Source organism: Glycine soja, chromosome 2 (assembly GCF_004193775.1).
Source record: "Glycine soja cultivar W05 chromosome 2, ASM419377v2, whole genome shotgun sequence".
NCBI classification, from domain to species: Eukaryota; Viridiplantae; Streptophyta; class Magnoliopsida; order Fabales; family Fabaceae; genus Glycine; species Glycine soja.
In genome coordinates this window covers 11,520,130-11,538,200 of record NC_041003.1, presented here as the reverse complement: position 1 = coordinate 11,538,200, position 18,071 = coordinate 11,520,130, and the positions used below count along the sequence as shown (strand labels likewise).

The following is an 18,071-nucleotide window of genomic DNA, read 5'->3' as shown; positions in this document are numbered from 1 at the left end:
TTCAGGGACATACTTGTCAGCGGAGTGGGAAGACAAGAAGTCAAAGCAATCCATGTTAACAATCATTTCAGTGATAAAATTGTCCCTCCGTGCCACATAGGCTATTTTATTGACGACGAACGAAAGTTAACGGTCATATACATTTGTTGTATTTTTTACACTTTGAGGAATTAAATTTTGTATTTTCATCTTTCATGTATGCATTTGTCAGCGAATTACACATTGAGGGACAAAAGTGACTATTTACCCTAAATATAAATACTTTTTTGTTGAATAAATTAATATAAATACTAAAAAAAGAGAATTTGATTAAAATATAGACTTAATTATCAATTTGGTCTCTAAATTATTTTAAATATTTTAATTTGGTCCTCAATTTATTTTAAATCATTCAATTTAATCCTTAATTTTTAAAAAATTTAATTTCATCCTTAAGTTATTAAAAATGAATCAAATTGATTCTCAAACTTTAAAATGTTAAATTTGATCCTAAAAATCTTAAAACTAAATCAAATTGTTCCCCGAATTTTTAAGAGTCTAATAACCAAATTTAATTAATTGAGAATCAAATTGATTTATTTTTAAGAATTTGATGACTAAATAAAATCTTTTAAAATTTTGAGGATCAAATTGATTGATTTTTAAGAATTTGATGATGAAATTGAACTTCATAGTAGTTTTGAAAACCAAATTGAAATGTATTTACCTAGAAATTTATGTATATGCTATTATTAGTTTATGAAAAAAATATTTATTTTTAATTTATAAGTATTTATGTAGAAATTTACTCAAATAGATCTTAAATAATATATTAAAATATTGATTAAGAAGATAATAAATAAATTTTAATTAGAAATTATCATAAAAATATATTAATAATACTATTCGATATTTTTTTTATAAAAAAATTACTCTTAATATTTAATCATTATCTTTAAAACTGTTTATTTTAGAGGACAATATTATTTGCAAAATTTTAATGGAATCTAAAATAAATAATTTGCAATTTTTAGATAAAGAAAATGTTTATCATTATGAATAAGTTATTGGTAGAAAAATTGATTATTTTTAGGAGAAAGTCTTGTGGAGGCACACACCCAACACGTATTTTTGGACACAACAAATCATAAATAAATAAATTTGCATTTTCCTAATTTAGTTTTGTGCTCGTTGGATGCAGCGTCTTCCTCCATCCATATAATCCTTACCAATAAAATCATCAACTAAAACATCGAGGCAAACAATCAATGGGGTGAACTTCCTCAAATGAGAATCCCACCATTGTCTTCTAAATGAATGATAATTTGTTTTTATTTTAATTATAGATTATAGATTATAGAACGAATCTTATATTCATGGACAGGTTTTCTAGTAAACATGGATCATGTGGTCGAAGATTTGCATAAACGAGAAAGTACAATTAGGAAAATACAGATTCATATGCTTTTTATTTCTCACGTGTCGTAATATTATTTGTTGTGTCTAAGAATAACGTGGTGAGTGTGTGCTCAACCAAGACTTTCTCTATATTTAGACACCTGGCTATGTTTTTATTTCGTAGGTGAATCCAATTTGTACTTATTTTCTATTTTCTTTAAAAACCGAGGTGTTTTTTTCTTCTTGCATTTTGTGTCATGACTCCTTAGTAACAAATAACAGTTTTTGCACAATTAATTGTGTAGGATTGAATTTCATTTCATTCAACTGAAACCATATTCAATTCAATCCAACACTGACTTATTTCTTCATTTATGTATTCAAAAGTGTAAAACTTTCGCTCAATGTCATTCTAACGAATTTTCAAACGTACCTTACTATAAAAACTAATCGGTAGTAACTTATTTTTTATATAATGCAAAAGTTACTCAAAATAATTTAAACTTATAACTTTTTTAATCAAGAATCAATTCTTCAACATGAAACTATAAAATTTATTTGAAATCACATTTTAACTAATATTTTAATGCCATTACGAAGAATCTATCTATCCTATAACCAAACACAACACGTACTTAATCAATTCATTATGTTATGTACTAAAAATGTTTGCATTACAATTTACAAATATAATTGCATGAGGACTTTTAAGAAACCTTTTTATTATGGAACAGCGTGATGAATATAAATTTGAGTAAGTGGGGTTATTTGTACACCTTAAATTATTTTACTTTAAAACATATTCTATCAGTAAATAGTAAAAAGAACATTATTATTTTTTGTATAAATATTTATATAAAAAAAGTAAAAATAACGTCATCTTCCTATAACTATTTATAACTTAAAAATGTACAGTTACAATACTATATAATAATTTCCACTTGCAACAAAAAACAAAAGACTAAATAACAAATAATCTCTGTGATTGTTTGTTTTTAGTATATAATGGTTATACTAAGATTCCAACCTATAACTTCAAACATATTATACAAATCCTCCAATGATTAGATTGATCCTAATGATTCACTCCTAGTGATTGTTTAGTTAAAGATTCGAGGTTATCAATGGAATAATTATCATAAAATATTGTACGATCTTAATTATGGTTGTAACGTCATGTGTGTTTCCACTAACTGAGGTTAACCGACAAATTAGCAATTGATAATTGTAGTTTTGAAATTTGACTTTACGATAATTGGAAAGTTTCATTTTAAAGTTGCACAAGTTTGAAAAAGAAATATCATTTTTACAAATGTCAGCAAAGCACTATTATAAATCAAACACCTGATCTTATTCTTGTAGTCTAAAGCCTTTTTCCGTACTTAAAATTATGTAAAATGACTATCAGAGTTTGACTTTGAGATTTTTGGTATCATGGACAAATCGAGAAAATGATGTTCTCATCATTTTTTGCCATATATATTTTTTATACAGACAAAGCAAGGGTTAGTAGCCGTTTATAATCATGTAAATTTGGATGTGATGAATGGATTTCACTGTGTACCCAACCATTGTAAATGTGTAGTGATAAATTTCGGAATCTTGAGCGTCTTTGATTAATACCATAAACTACTTTGGACTTGAAAGTTAAGCAATATATGTCTGCAAAATGTTCCATCACAGCCATTTTAATTTCAATTCAATTCAAGAGCATATATGCCCACGTTGGAAGGTGCAGCATCGCTCAGGGCTTGCTTCCCATATCCCTACAGGCTACAAATAATAAAGCAGGGTGAATAAATTCTACATGCATTAAATATGGACCCATACATATTTATTTGGAATATGACCAGAAGAGAGAGGGAGAAAACAAATTTGAAGGATGTTTAGAAGTACCCTGCCCCCATCCTCTGAATCACCACTTTAAAAATTGTCCCTATTGTTTTTTTTAAAAAAATTGAGAAGTTGAGCCACATGATGGCTAGATCACTAGATGTACTCCATTCAGAGCACAAGACAACTTAAATAGCCATAATATACTGTAACAACATTTATAAAGTTAACATTATTTTTAGCATTTTTGTTCAACTAAATTTTATCATATTAAGTTTAAACATTTTTGTTTTGAAGCTTAGCATTTCAAAATTAGTTGCTTCATCTATCGAAGTGCATATCTACTTAATGGGTTACTCAACAAAAAAACATTATTTTGATATGTCACATGTGATTTTGAGTTATTTAAAATTAGAAAGTTACTTACTGTATTTAAATAACTATTACTCATGAGTTTATTAACTTTGCATTAAATATAAGAGAGAAAAATAAAATATTTGAGAATTAAACAACTTGTTAATTGAAATATCCATTTGAGAGAAAATTAATTGAGTTGCTTAAGATTAGGATGACATAAATTGAAGTGAGTATTGAGAATGCTTAGTGTTTGATAGGGACACCACCCAGGTATCATCATCACAATTAGAAACTAATAGAAAGCAAGGAGAAACTAGCAAATTGAAAATGAAAAATGATGCATACGGTTTAAACAGCAGCAACTTTAATTTTAAAAAAGCAAAGATGAAACAGACATTGCATTATGACAAATAAAAGGAATAACAACCACCAAAGCTTACAGAGTGTCTTTAGGCATAAGTTCATAGTCATTGGTAACGTTGTATCCATAATGTCACCGGTCCTTATCATATAGATAACGAGTATTCAGCTACAGTAACTTGACAAAGCAAATATACTAATTTAATGTTTAAGGGAGAAAAGAACAATTGCCCTCACCAAGAAATTGATATGCAGCGTATATGTATATGTGAATTCAAAGAATGACTTTTCAGACTAATCATACATACAATTCATATTCTAAAAGTTTAAGCCATGATCATCTACATATTAGCACTACTAAGGAATTGTGCATTTTAAAATGGGATAGAAATAGAATTGAACTTTTATAAACAACATGATAGTCTGTACTCAATTCCGTTGTTCAATTCACCACATCAATGAGGTCACAACTTTAAGGTGCACCCTACCACCACATACTTTTCCCTCAGTCTTAGTGGCCATAGCTGCCCAAGAGAAAATAACGTGATAACAACCCAGAAAGAAGTACTTGTCATTATATGATTCAGTGGCATCTCCACATACCAGGCATCCAAAAGTTACCGAATGCCAAAGATAAGCCCCTTAAATAAAAAACAGTCATTATGATAAGATCCATAAACCAGTGGCGGGGCATAGTCTGAGGCTTGCACTGATATGTTTCAACAGATAAATAATCTAGTAACCTACAATATGAAAAATCAAATATTTCAGAACCAATATGAAAAAAGAAAGCATTGTTTTGCAACAACCACAGTCCAAAACTAATGATTGTGTCCCATTTTTTTTTTGGGGCAGCAGGTGGGATGGAGACTTGTGCAAAACCATAATATGTTTCATAACGAGATATTAGATGCAAGGAAATATGACGCATAAGAAATTGGCAGATTCATTAAGTGTATAATGTCTCTATACAGAAAGCAGAACCATGACATTATTGCAAGGTAAATAGATCAATTTTATTTCTAAATACTGCATAAGAAATGAGGAGGAAGTATCTATTGCAGCTTTTCTCTGGTGTATTTGGTTATATACATATATATTATAAGCTAAGAAAGATATAAGAGGATTATAAATCCTCGAGAACTAAAAATCATCACAACCAAAAATAAACAGGAAAAAAAGATCAAGAAACATGCAACAAAGCATGCCAATCTCTCTGAAGATCTAACAAAGACAATCCCCTAAAAAGACCATGAGCAGAAAACTCAAAGAAGTTAGAAAAACTAGCTGATCCCAAACGAACTTAGAAGAATGCCGTGCTGAGAAGATTCTAGCATTTCTTTCCAACCAAATATGCCCAAAAAACCACAGCCTAAGAACAATGCCAAAGCTTTCTGGCATCTTTGCTCATACCAAATCCTCTGAAGTTAACACAGGAACTTTTGAAGGACCCTGGGACAAACCCAGTGTTCACAAAAAACACCAAACAAGTTATTCTAGAGAAATGAAGCTGATGGACAATGCAAGAACAAATGAGAACATGATTTACAATTTTGTTTCCCCTTCCCAAGTTCGAGTAAAATATCGAGTTTGACACCCTTGGCCGCTTTAGTACGGGGAAGCATTGATAGGCCCAGTTATGAATTAGGTAGTTGTTATTATATTTAATTTTGGATTAGCAGTAATATGTTATGGTGTAACAATTATAGCACAATATGGGTTGTGACAGGCTAGTAGAAGGCAATTAAGGTGCATGCAGTGTTTTAAATCCTGAATCGCATTGCGGCCGGCCCCAAATAATGAAAACAGTAATAAGGGATCACATAGAATGGTGGATGCAAACCATCAATTTTGCACATCATAAAAGTATTTAAATCATTAAAAAAAATTAAAATAATGGTAATGTTAATCACCTGTTTAGTGGCAACATCAAGAATTTAATTGTGCATAGCATAATATTGAGGAGCCAGCTCGGTTAACCATAGGTAATCAACTCTGGTTAAATTCCGGACATACTTGTTATTAGTTTGGACCAATTCGTTAAATATCACACACTCTGGTTTTTGCCGGAATAATACAGAAGAAGGGTGGATCTGCACCACCTGACCGCTTGCCAAAGTCCTGTCATATAAATAGGCAATAAGAATCCTTTTATAGCAAAAGTAATATATGATAAACTTATACGTGCAGTTAAGGATTCCAATTAGTGAGTCAAAATGCCAATAAAGAATTTCAAAACTAAGAGTGGAATTTGACCTAATTACAGAGGGAATAGAAAGCAAGCAACACAAACAGTCCAGCCCAAGAATTTGTAAGTTGAATTAGATACCTGTATGTCCCATCTGGCTGCTTTACAGCTGCATTGAGGAAGAAAGAAGCTGCAAGGCATCTCCGGAATTGAAGCATATCATCTCCACAAGAAGAAAGATTCAGACCCATTTGTTCAACATGTCCCTGAATCTGCCTGCAAAAAGTATTTTAGAAATGAGAAAGCATAAATGTCTGGACTGGAGCACATTATCTTGAATCCTTGATAACTGGTTTAAAGATAATAAAATTACCTGTGAATGTCACGAGCATGTCTAAGAGACCGGCTATTAATAAAATTTTCTTTGCACCATTTTCTATAAACCTTTTCAGTCTTTGCCGTATTCATTTCCATTGATCTCTTCTCCAAGAAATCATTAGATGCTCGATACACATTTATCAAAGTGATGTGGTCTCCCTCTGGACTTGAGAAGCATTTCGTTGCAGTTCTTGCCTGGTCAAAAATGGGAGGAACACAATAACTTTTAATAAATATTAAGAGGAAACAGGCAGTATATGGGAATATACGAAGACCAGAGCCTTCAAACAGTCAGTCAACTGCAAATGTTCAAATTTCAAACCATACGATATTTATAACTATTTTGTTAAATAGTTAATAGAGAGATAGGCAGTCAGTATATAGTCCCTGACACGTCTTTGTATTATGTTTCATCACAACATCAAAATATATGATAAGAATATAATACAGTTGGAGTTCAGTCCTCAAACCTCTTCTAGCTTGTCACGAGGACTATAAAATATGGATTCCACAGACAGCAGTGCCACAGTTATCAACATCTCCTCCAAGCAGTTAAACTGACTAGCTAAAATAAGAGCTTTCGAATAAAGAGGGTCCAAGGGCAGTCTAGCCATTTGATGCCCAACAGGATCAGATAGTTGACATTCATCTGTTAGAGCACCTAGCAAAAATAGCTGCTCCAATGATTTTATAATAGCTGCCCTGTTCAAACAAGTGATAAGCACAACCTTTGAGTAATATTTTGCAAGGTAAAAATACTCTTAAAAACTATAGTAACAAAGATCCCTAAAAAATGCTAATTCAGTTCTGGAGTACACTACATGTGACAACATCACAAATATTTTAATGGCTGATGCAAAAGAATAGACCACTAAATCCTTTATACACTATTATATTACATCTGGTCAAACAGAACTGTTTACAAACCTCATGTATTCTTCCTAAGACTAGCCACTGGTCTGTTGGTACTAATGTGTGTGTGCATGCATAATGGACATCAAGTGAAAACAATTACTTATATCATGACCATAATTATCAATTCGAAATTGCAGCACAATCCCAAAATTGCTGTAGCAAGATAGTGGATAGCATAATGACTGTTATGCTAAAGATTATAGATACGAAATAAATAATAATTAATTTATAGTATACACATAAATGCTTAAAAACAGAAAAAAAAACATTCCAAAATTAAATCTATATAATTAACAACAAAAAATCATAGTCTAACACACATTTACCATTAATTTAAAGCTATGATTAACAATCAGAGAAATAAGAACATAAGAGCAAACTTAAAAAAATAGGAAGATGGAGGGATGCCACAGAAAAATTAGTGGAATGTAAAGAACTAGAAGAACATACTATACACAACAAAAAAAGGGAAAAGAGATGTCTCATATATGTCATAGTTAAGTTGAATCTATTCAGAAAGTCCCTGTCATCTCTCGTCTGTTTTTCTAAACTTAAAAACAGAGATCAGAGATATAAAGAGACAATGAAGTCAACTAAAAAAAAGAGTACAGCAATATCTTTTCAAATAGTAATCTGTTTTAAGTGTTCTAGAATCTAGATTGGAAAAAAAAAAGCAACTAAACAGATAGAAGATTAAATAGAAGGGATAAACCTGTAATGAAAGTATACAAGAGTCTGCAAGGAAAGGAAGGGGGAATTAGGTCGAGTCACAAATGGGCCTAAAGGGCAGCGAGGTATGCAGGTGTTGTCTGTGAGAAGAGAAAGATAGGTGACACAAAGAGAAAGGGAAAAACAGAATGAGGGAGAGAGAATAACTGAATAGACAAGATGAGGGAGAAAAAGGATTATTTAAAGGAGGAATAATAGATTGAGAGTGGGGTGGATTTCTGAGTGGTTTTTGGGGTGGTATTGGATCAGCTGAGTAAGGAGGAGGCCCTTATTCATCTCTTCCAGTGACTTTCCTGTTCCTATTTCAATTCTGAAGGAGCCCAGCACTATTTGGTTTTCTTCTTTTTTTAGTTTGCAAACAGTGTACTTGAAACAGAGGTTAACATCTCTGATTGTGAGGACTTATTTTCTATAAAATACAGTTGAATTTCTCAGTTTATATCTAGTGTCTATTTAAAGATAGGTCGACAATATAAAAGAGATGGAAGGTCACATATAATTATAATTATAAAAAAAGGACAAACGGATGGTTATCATAGAAGACAGAAAGACAATGGGGTGAGCTTGGCCACAACATGAATGGGCTTGGCTCGAAAAGCAGTGGAGTCAGGAAAAGAAGGGGGTGAGCTCAGTCAGAACATGTGTGGACTAAGGTTTCGCAGGAAAACGGTGGCGCTGACGTGTGAATAGGGAATAACGGCACTATCCTCCAGAATCTGGTCGTGATTTCAGCTATCATTTGCATGATGCAAAAATGCAACACTATGAATTTCTTGTAGCCGCTGGAAGCTACAACACTCTGCCACTGCTTGATATATATAGCAGTACCATTTGCGGCTATTGATAAGTATGGTCATTTCAGAAACCATAATTCCCCAAGATAAAACAAAAATCTGCTTTGGTCAATATCCAATCTGTAGTTCTGCTATAATTTTAAATAGTTAAGGCAGGCAGGGTTATTTAGTCTTACAGAACCAAATCAAAAAAGGAAATTGATAGAACTGGACCAGAAACAGAGGAAAAGATTGTATTATTATGGTGGTGCTTCCAACCCCCAAGACAGAATACAAAGTGAGTTTCGAGGTCTCACCACCCTCCACTTCCTACTCCCCCATTCTAACTTCCCTCTAATTGACTATTTATTGTTTCTTAACTAACTAACAGTTAGGTATCCTAGCTATCCTAACTAACTGACAGCTAACATACACCTTTCCCCCATCTATTGGAAATGCAGGCACTATTTTCTAATTATATCGCTAAACTATGATTAGGGATGTGTCATTGAAATGCAATGCATTATATCAAGTATAACACTATCAGTTACTCATCTCTTTCCTACTGTCTCACTTCCTATGATACATTATTATAAATTTTTGACAGGATAACTGAAAGCTTTTCATCATATAACAGGACTTCTTTGCCAAATTTATTTCCTCATTGGGCACAAAAAATCTTGATAAAGTACAGTTTAAAATATTTTGTAATTTTCAGAATCAGATTCATAGAAATTTATACAGGTACAATTTCTAAGGCAAGTTATTGGTCTGGGCAACATTTTGATAGGTTTGATCTCTAGATTCTTCTGAATTACTTTATCAGTGGACAAATATTCCAAGTATTTCTGCAATAATATATACAATATTTTTATTAATTTTTGGTTATTTATTTATTTATATAAATGCCATGCTTTTTTTATCCTTTCTGTATATGAATAATATCTAACTTCTGCTTTAGTAGCTTTATTTTTCAAGATAAAGAGAATTTATCAACAAAAAATGGAATCACATAAATATCCATACATGAGCAAATGTAGGGAAACTGCCAGGCCAAAATTCTGGAAGGCTCTCTCACCTTGAAGGTTTCTCAATGAAATCAAACCCTAGTATGTCATCAACACCCAAAGCCTTAAGCTGTAAAATGACATTAGAAAGGTTGCAGCGCTTAATCTCTGGCATTGTTGAATCCTCAAGTTTCTCAAATTCTCTTTCTGGATATAAACGGAAGCATTTTCCAGGTCCTTCACGCCCTGCACGCCCACTAATACAAAAAAAAGGACAACATTAGTAATCAATTTGTATTACTCTTCCAGTAAAACTAGTTAAATATATATTGAATTTGTGAAGATAATTTAGCAAAAACTAACTGTATGAATAACATACAAATCATTTCATCATAACCAAAATAAGATTTAAAAAGAAAAACATAACATAAATCATAATTCAAGAACAAGAAATTGTATAAAATAAACATGTACAGAGCTTAAAATATTTTATGAAAAAGAAAATGATACTTTATATTAACAGGTCTATTCTTTTTTTACAAGATATATTACAAGGTTTATAATCTTCCACATCCACTGATAAACAAAATTTAAAATGGACAAGCATCTGCAAGCATAGTAATTTAAAAATAAATAAATAGTAAGTACTAGAAATGTTGGTGGTAGATTCACATCTAACTTGTCATGCAATACCATGTTTTTCTGAGGAAAACCAGAGATGTGAATTACCAAACTGAACTGAAAAAAAAGGAGGTCATCCTCAGTCAAACTGAGCCAGACTTACTTCATAAGTTTAACTCAGTCATCCTCAGTCAAACTGAGCCAGAATTAATTCAACCAATACTTGCAAGGCACAATTAAAAATTAAACAGACTCAGACATAATCTAGCACCATACCTTCTTTGCAGAGCTTGGGACTTGGATGCAGGTATTATAATCAAGGATTCCATGCCTTTGCCAGGGTCATAAGAACGTGCTTTAACAAATCCAGGATCAATTACATACTTGATTCCAGGAATTGTTACTGATGTCTCCGCAATATTAGTTGCCAATATCACCTTCAAAAACAACAAAGAGATAAGTTTAATATAATTAAAAAAAAGTAATTACCTGATATGATATAAATCTCACAAGTTTATTCTAAATATACATAAGCTTGCATTAAATAGGTGATGCGCAAGTTGAAAATTATAAGGTCTACATATACCATTTTGTTATATCCATGTATTATCTATAGGAATTATAGCCAGTTCAAATGACTTAGTTTCTAAAGCAGAAGCAGTATTATTTTTTAGGGCAATAAAGCATTAAAACATTGGTGGCAGTAGAGGTGATGACAAAAATGGTTAGTTGCAGTGACCCTTTATGATGATAGGTTGTATGACAATGGGTTCAGTGATGGCAGATAGTTGGTTGGTATACACAAATGCTTCATGGTAACTGTGACTGCTAGTAGAAGTGGTAGTGTGGTACAAATAACAGAAGCAGCAAATGACAATGTTGCAAAACAAATGAAATTATTGTATAAACTAGCATTAAAGGAGCTGGATCATGCTCAGAGTGCATAATACTGTTTACAGGCTTATGATTAGTGGTGTGTGTTATCAATCATGAATGAAGAGGGAAGATGATCATTACACAAGTCACGTGTGCCCAAGAGAACTTCTAGCAGTGACATTTGCATATTATGATATTAATAAATCAATAAATTAATAAATAAGTAATATGAAATCGTGTGCGTATGTCCTAAATCAACTGGCACTCAAAATAACACAACCAACATTTGCTTCGAATTTGTAGACATGATCAGATAAAACAGGATGTTTCAAGAGAATGAATAAAGACCTAGACAAAACTCGTCAAATGTTTAAAATAAATAAAAACAGTTTTGCAAATAATTAACTAAAACTTATTTCCCGATTTTATATTGAATTCTGCCCACAACATATATTAATTATAGAGATCAAACGCATAGCGCGGGCACCTTCCGAAACCCAGATGGAGCTGGTGCAAAGACCCGCATTTGCTGCTCAGATGGAAGAGCTGCAAATATAGACACAACTAGAAGCTTCTGATTTTCTTGTGGTAATTGTGGGAGTTTCTCATTGATAAGCCTTTCAACAGATTCAATCTCTTCTTGACCAGTCAGAAATACTAGTATATCACCAGGGCCCTCCTCTAAATGAATCTACAAATCAAGAACATGTGACTTTAAGCAGCAATTTTTTGAACTTCATTTCTCATTGATCACAACAATGTTAAGCATGAAATAGAATGGGACGCTTCGTGATATAGGAAACTTTAAATACCAAAAATGCATACCCAGAACAAATGCACCAAGACTAATGCATTATTTGGTATTCCAAATCTCTATCTAACAATAAAATAAAAATTAAATCACATTATATTGAATTACATGGACTGAATAAAACAATGACCTGGAATATTGTTATCAAGGAAGCATCTAAATAATCTGTCTCTGCATCACGGGTATAAAATATATCTACAGGAAACTGTCTCCCTTGGATGTGAACAGCTTTGGCACCACCAAAGTACTCAGAGAAAGCACGTGCATCAAGACTAGCAGACATGATAATTAACTTCAATGGAGCATACTTCTCATGGTGGGGCTTTTTAAGAAAACTGCCACTTTGATCATTTTCTTTCTCCAACAACTTATTCATATTCTTGTTTCCAAAAATAAGGCCCTGACCACCACTTACAGAACTTGACCGAGCAAGTTGTACATTTTTTAGCAAGCCCATCAAGACATCAGTGTGAACAGTCCTCTCATGTGCTTCATCAACAATTATAACAGAATACTTAGAAAGATATGGATCCAACAATGCTTCCCTGTAAGCACAACAAAATGCATTCATGATTCAACTCCTCCTGTACTCATAAAATCATTAGAAACAACATATTTTATTTCAAAACCTCTTTAGCAGCTCCAAATCATGTAACCATCTTAAACCCACAATCCCATCTAAATAAGAGGGAGGATTTTATTTAATATTTTATTTGGGGGGGGAGGGTGGTGTTAACCAAATCACCAGTCCTTGATAACTTCACACAGATAAAAAAAAAAAAACTTCATCAAAAATTAAGTGATGAATCTAATATCTTCTGTAGTTTGGTATCAATATTCAAGCAGGAAAATAAATTATAGCACTGCAACTTGATTGACCAAGTTTTATAAAATTAATCTTAATGGAAAAAGCAAACAAAGTAGCCCATGTTATGCAAAACTAGTACCTCAAAAGCAACCCATCTGTCATATATTTGATCCTTGTTGAACCGGAAGTAGCGTCATCAAATCTAACCGAATACCCGACCTTCTGGCCCAACTCAACACCACACTCCTCAGCAACACGTTTTGCCACAGTGACAGCAGCCACACGTCTAGGTTGCGTTATCCCAATAACCCTTCCATCGCGGCAAAATCCAGCATCAAACAGAAACTGCGGAATCTCTAAATAGCACAACACAACACAACATAGTGAAATCCACTATCCCTTAAATCTCATATTACTTTCTCCTGAAAAAACTAAATTACAAATAACAGAGTAATAAGCACTCCGCAAGTATAAAATAGTTTAAAATGTAACCTACGAGTAGTCTTTCCACTTCCAGTTTCGCCAACAATAATCAACACATCGTGCTTCCGAACCTCTTCAACCAGCCTTTTCTCAACTATAACAGAAATAAACAATACCAACACTAATAAGCACATTCTGAATCATTATTATTATTACAAAATGCCACAGGTTGAAATTGGAAGTGAGAACACCAAAAAAGGTTGAACCAATGCATAGATAAATACCTGGTGTAATCGGAAGAGACTTCCTCTGTTGTATAATCTTCTGCCTCCTGCGTAAGAAGATATTGAAAAGTTTGTATTTTTTTTCGTGTTGAAGTGATTGTGAAACCCTAATTGGGTTTAGGAGAATACCGCTCGGAGAATTGGGTTTGGCGATTGGAGAAGTTTCCCCGTGGCACTGAAGGCATGGTGGCGGCAACACAGAATACGCTGTGAAGGAAACAGACTCTTCCGCTGCAGCTCAATGCCGTCCGTCACCGACAAGGCTCCATTGTTGTGCCGCAAACAAGAGGAAGAAGAAGACTGTTGCTGCGGTGAGAAGAAAAGGTTTCGGTGAGTCTTTGATACGAGGGGTGAAGGGGTTTGTTGATTAAAAATAAAAATTTAAAAACTTAATTATTTGTTTATTTTTAAGTTTAATTGTATTTTTTATAACATTTAACTTTTTGGTGAAATTGATCTGCAATCTGTGAGATGTGATTATGTTTTTTTTATTTGTAATTGTACTTATATGAGAGCCCATGTAATGTCCTGGTAAATTGATTAAGCTTTTAAATTTTAAGTTGTATTTTATATTTTCTGCAAATCATTATGTTTTGTATTCATTATTTATACAAAAAATAAAAGCCTTAAATTTTGAATTTAAATGAAATAAATATACTAATAATAACATGCAAAGGATACCAAAAATTAATTACTTTCAAAACAATCACAAAAATTTAAAGTATCCTAAGCATGTAATTTATAAGGAATAATATGAAAACAAATACATGAAAGTCAAATATAATAAAATTGAAAATATACACATATTTGTTATAATAAAGATGTTCAGATAGCTAATAGTTCTACTAAATTATAGAATTATAATCTAAAGCATCATATGTGGTATCATAAACCACAAAGAGTTATAAATAATAGCTAAACAAAAGTTTTTTAAATAATAATCAATAATAGAGTAAAGTTGTCTTCTCCATTTGGAAACTCAAAAATAACTTCTTGGTTAGCTTCCAAATTTGTTTCAGCTGCAAAATACCTCCATCCAGAACCTATTTTTGCCGTCTTCCTCCAATTATTGTAGACAATGTTGCAGTCCCTTCCAAATTGACATGCGTGAAATTTGCATTTTTCATGAATTAATACATAGAATTTGGCACATCTCGAGATTAAGATTAAGTTGATGTGATATATATTAAATATACACAATATTGAATTCAATATTTTTCTAAATTTCAAAAATTCCACAGTCAAAACTATTTATTATATAGAGTCCTGAATCACTTACCAAATTGTTGCACGTTACTTTATGTTGATTCAACGGGACTTTGAACGTGATTGAGTTAGAATTTTGCTTATACAACGAATGTCATTTTGGAAAAGCTCGTGGTTGAGAGTTGCTTTTGAAGACAATCAACAGGAAAACTGATGATCCATAATAGGTCTTAGTTAATTGATGATTGTCTATTAATCCATAAAACTCTCTAAGTTGAGTCCAGCCAACCACTACAATTGGGCTTTGAAGATTTTTGTTGTATTTAACAGAATGTACATTGTCATCTTTGTCTAGAAGATGTCAAGTATCATCTAAGTCATCTTTCCATTTGACAACAAAACTCCTACTAACCTTAACATAAGACTACATATAAAATAGTAATTTAAACAATAATGATAAGTTATGTAAGTCTTGAATATTTGAGAATATTGTTTAAATTGTAACCTGATCCTTAATTGTAACCTCATCCATCATTCCTAAATTCCAGCATAAATAAAGGATATACACATAGAATGGTCAAACATACATAAAGATTAAAATGCTTAAACAATGCATAATATAAAGTGTGAAACTGTTATTCGCATAGAATATAATGTTGTGTCAAACTGTTATAACACAAAAGCATAATATAAGGATACACACAAAATGTTATGTTTGTCATTACAACATATTCTTCATATTGCTTTGAGATATAGACACTGCACCTACCTATTGTTCTTAGACAAAAAATTAAAATTTATAGGTTGAAAGTATCAGTTTTTTGTTTCACATTCACAAAAATCCTAAGCTAATATATTGATGTTGCTATTTTTTAACAATTTAATGAACACAAAAATGTAGTATCAATTGAATAATTTGTGAAATCCAAAGAATTTTGGAATATCATTTGAATGTAGTATTCTATAGTAAAGTTTGAATTTTGTATGGTATAATAACACACATTACGTATATCCATTTTTGTTATCGAAGAATGATATTTCTAGATTCAAAGAATCAGTTTTGCGTTTCAAATTAAAAGTCCTAACATAATTTGTTGTGACATTATAAAGTTTATCTCAGTGCTCACCACATTCGACATGTTTGGTTACCTAAGTTTAGGTTTTTGTCATAGAGGATAAAATTTATGAACATACAGTAGAGTAGTATGAAGATGTTTACTAGGTGGAATGGACCGTGGTAGAGCGCTACTGTGATTGGGCGTCATATGACTTAAGCTTGCTCTACCAATGTGCTCTTCTTCAATGTTAGATACAGTCCGATCCTGCACCAGCATTGCCTCTATTTTCATATTTTCGCGATGCAATGTCACTAAAGCAAGTGAAGTCAAAGGATGTTAGTACTGGTTAGTGGTGTAGTTTATTGAATGAGCAGTTATAATGTCCAGTGGATGAACGTGCTACAATTCCAAAATGACTAAGGCCCAAGTGTTACATGGATCCCATGTGTTAAATATTAAACCTTTTCTGTTTGCACCATGTAGATTTCTTGTACACCTAACACGTATACAAATTTTCCAAAATTACCCTTACTAATAAATGGATTGGTGACAAAATAATTGCATTCCCTTTTTCTACATCTAACATAAAACATGTTGGCAAAGAGAAGAGGGCCAGACGCAGAAATTCCTGCAAAAGTTGGAAAAAAAATGAGAAACCTAAGATAAAAAAGGACAAAGGAAGAATAAAAAAAGATGAAGCAAGAAATGTGCTAGTGGAGATTTACAACTGTCTCCAAAAGCCTCCACAATAAGAGACATATGATTTTGTTTTCTTCTGAGATTAGTAAAATGAATATAAGAGATTAAAAGCATAAGTAACACTATGATACAAACACTTCTAATACAAATAAGGAAACGTTGTATGTAATCAAATCAATGGTGTTAAAAAGACATGAACATTTACATATTAATAAGAAAGGTTTTATATAAGAATGCTCCAAAAATATTTTCTGCACAATATCTAAATCTTTCATCTTAAAAGCTCCGAACATAATAAATATAAAGAATGACAGGAAAGACAAACAACTACATCCACCATAATTCAATAATGACAATGTTTTGGAAATAATCTCCAGGTTATTCTTCTTCTTTTTTATTAAATTCTGATTTTTTTAATTCTGTTTTTATATGGGTAAAGGCAGTGGTGAAGGAATGCAATTTTTATTGAGCTAATGATATTCTCAATCAAACTAAACACTAACATTAATTTCACAAAATAAAAATGCATTTTAGAAGGAGAGAAGTAAAGGCAAACAAAAACTTATTGTTGTCGGTATCCTTGTGCTTCCTCTACAGTTTTCACTTCAGATAAAGAAGAAGAAAACATAAATGAGAATGTATAAGAGGGAGAGAAATGAGAAATAGATTACAAAACCCATTGAGATCCGAATTCAAATTTTAAAAACCTAAACTCAAAATGTAGTAGGAAGACAACCGAAATTCAAATTCAAATTCAAAATAGAACAAATTTCCTTCTTCAATAAAATATATAAAGGTTGCACAAAAAGATTCAACTATACTAACCTACAAAAAATGTAAAATGCATCATACCTAAAAGATTTTGGCTCTGCTTCTCTGCCAATTACATGAACCAAAAATTTTGGGTTGTCTTCCCAAAAATTTCCATTTGATGTGTGGTATTACTCTATTACACACAAAGTATCATTTGCATGCAACTTGTTATGTGGTGTGCACAAAGGGAGTAGCTCATTTTTTGTGAATTTGTTTTGCTTCAAACTAGCCAAGTTATGTGCAATTGTGCAACTAGAATGCTTATTCTGTTGGTTTTATCGTGAAACTATTTTACTCAAAAGGACAAATGTTTCAAAACTATTTTGCAGACCTCATTGCTTTATTATTGCTCTGTTGTTTCCTTTTCATGATATTTCCAATCATAGCCAACAACAAAAGTAACAAAAAGGCAATAAAAAGATTGATAAAAACATTTGAAGTTTGTTGTAGGTTTGCTAAAAAGAAAGGAATATCCCTTTGACTGAGATTACGTATAATTGCTGACATAACTTGTTGTTTTCTGTATCATATTGGGCATGCTACCCATTTACCATC

The 18,071-nt window shown here is 32.0% G+C and overlaps 1 protein-coding gene across 2 annotated transcripts; it reads right to left on the bottom strand.

The window, feature by feature from the left end:
• Window positions 1-4,049: 4,049 nt before the first annotated feature.
• Window positions 4,050-14,091, bottom strand: LOC114387488 (pre-mRNA-splicing factor ATP-dependent RNA helicase DEAH10-like). Of its 2 annotated transcripts, XM_028347683.1 has the most exons (13): window positions 13,870-14,091; window positions 13,741-13,787; window positions 13,530-13,610; window positions 13,173-13,389; window positions 12,356-12,770; window positions 11,902-12,105; window positions 10,815-10,975; window positions 9,989-10,174; window positions 6,964-7,195; window positions 6,489-6,688; window positions 6,257-6,391; window positions 5,841-6,048; window positions 4,050-4,670 (listed from the first exon to the last, which is right to left on the bottom strand). In XM_028347683.1, the coding sequence occupies exons 1-12, from the start codon at window positions 13,923-13,925 to the stop codon at window positions 5,865-5,867; spliced, it is 2,118 nt and encodes a 705-aa protein (XP_028203484.1). In that variant the 5' UTR covers window positions 13,926-14,091; the 3' UTR covers window positions 4,050-4,670; window positions 5,841-5,864. The 2 variants fall into 2 exon arrangements, with proteins under 2 accessions (XP_028203484.1, XP_028203491.1); XM_028347690.1 differs by lacking the exons at window positions 13,741-13,787; window positions 13,870-14,091 and having other exon boundaries at window positions 13,526-13,608.
• Between the last annotated feature and the right edge of the window lie 3,980 nt (window positions 14,092-18,071).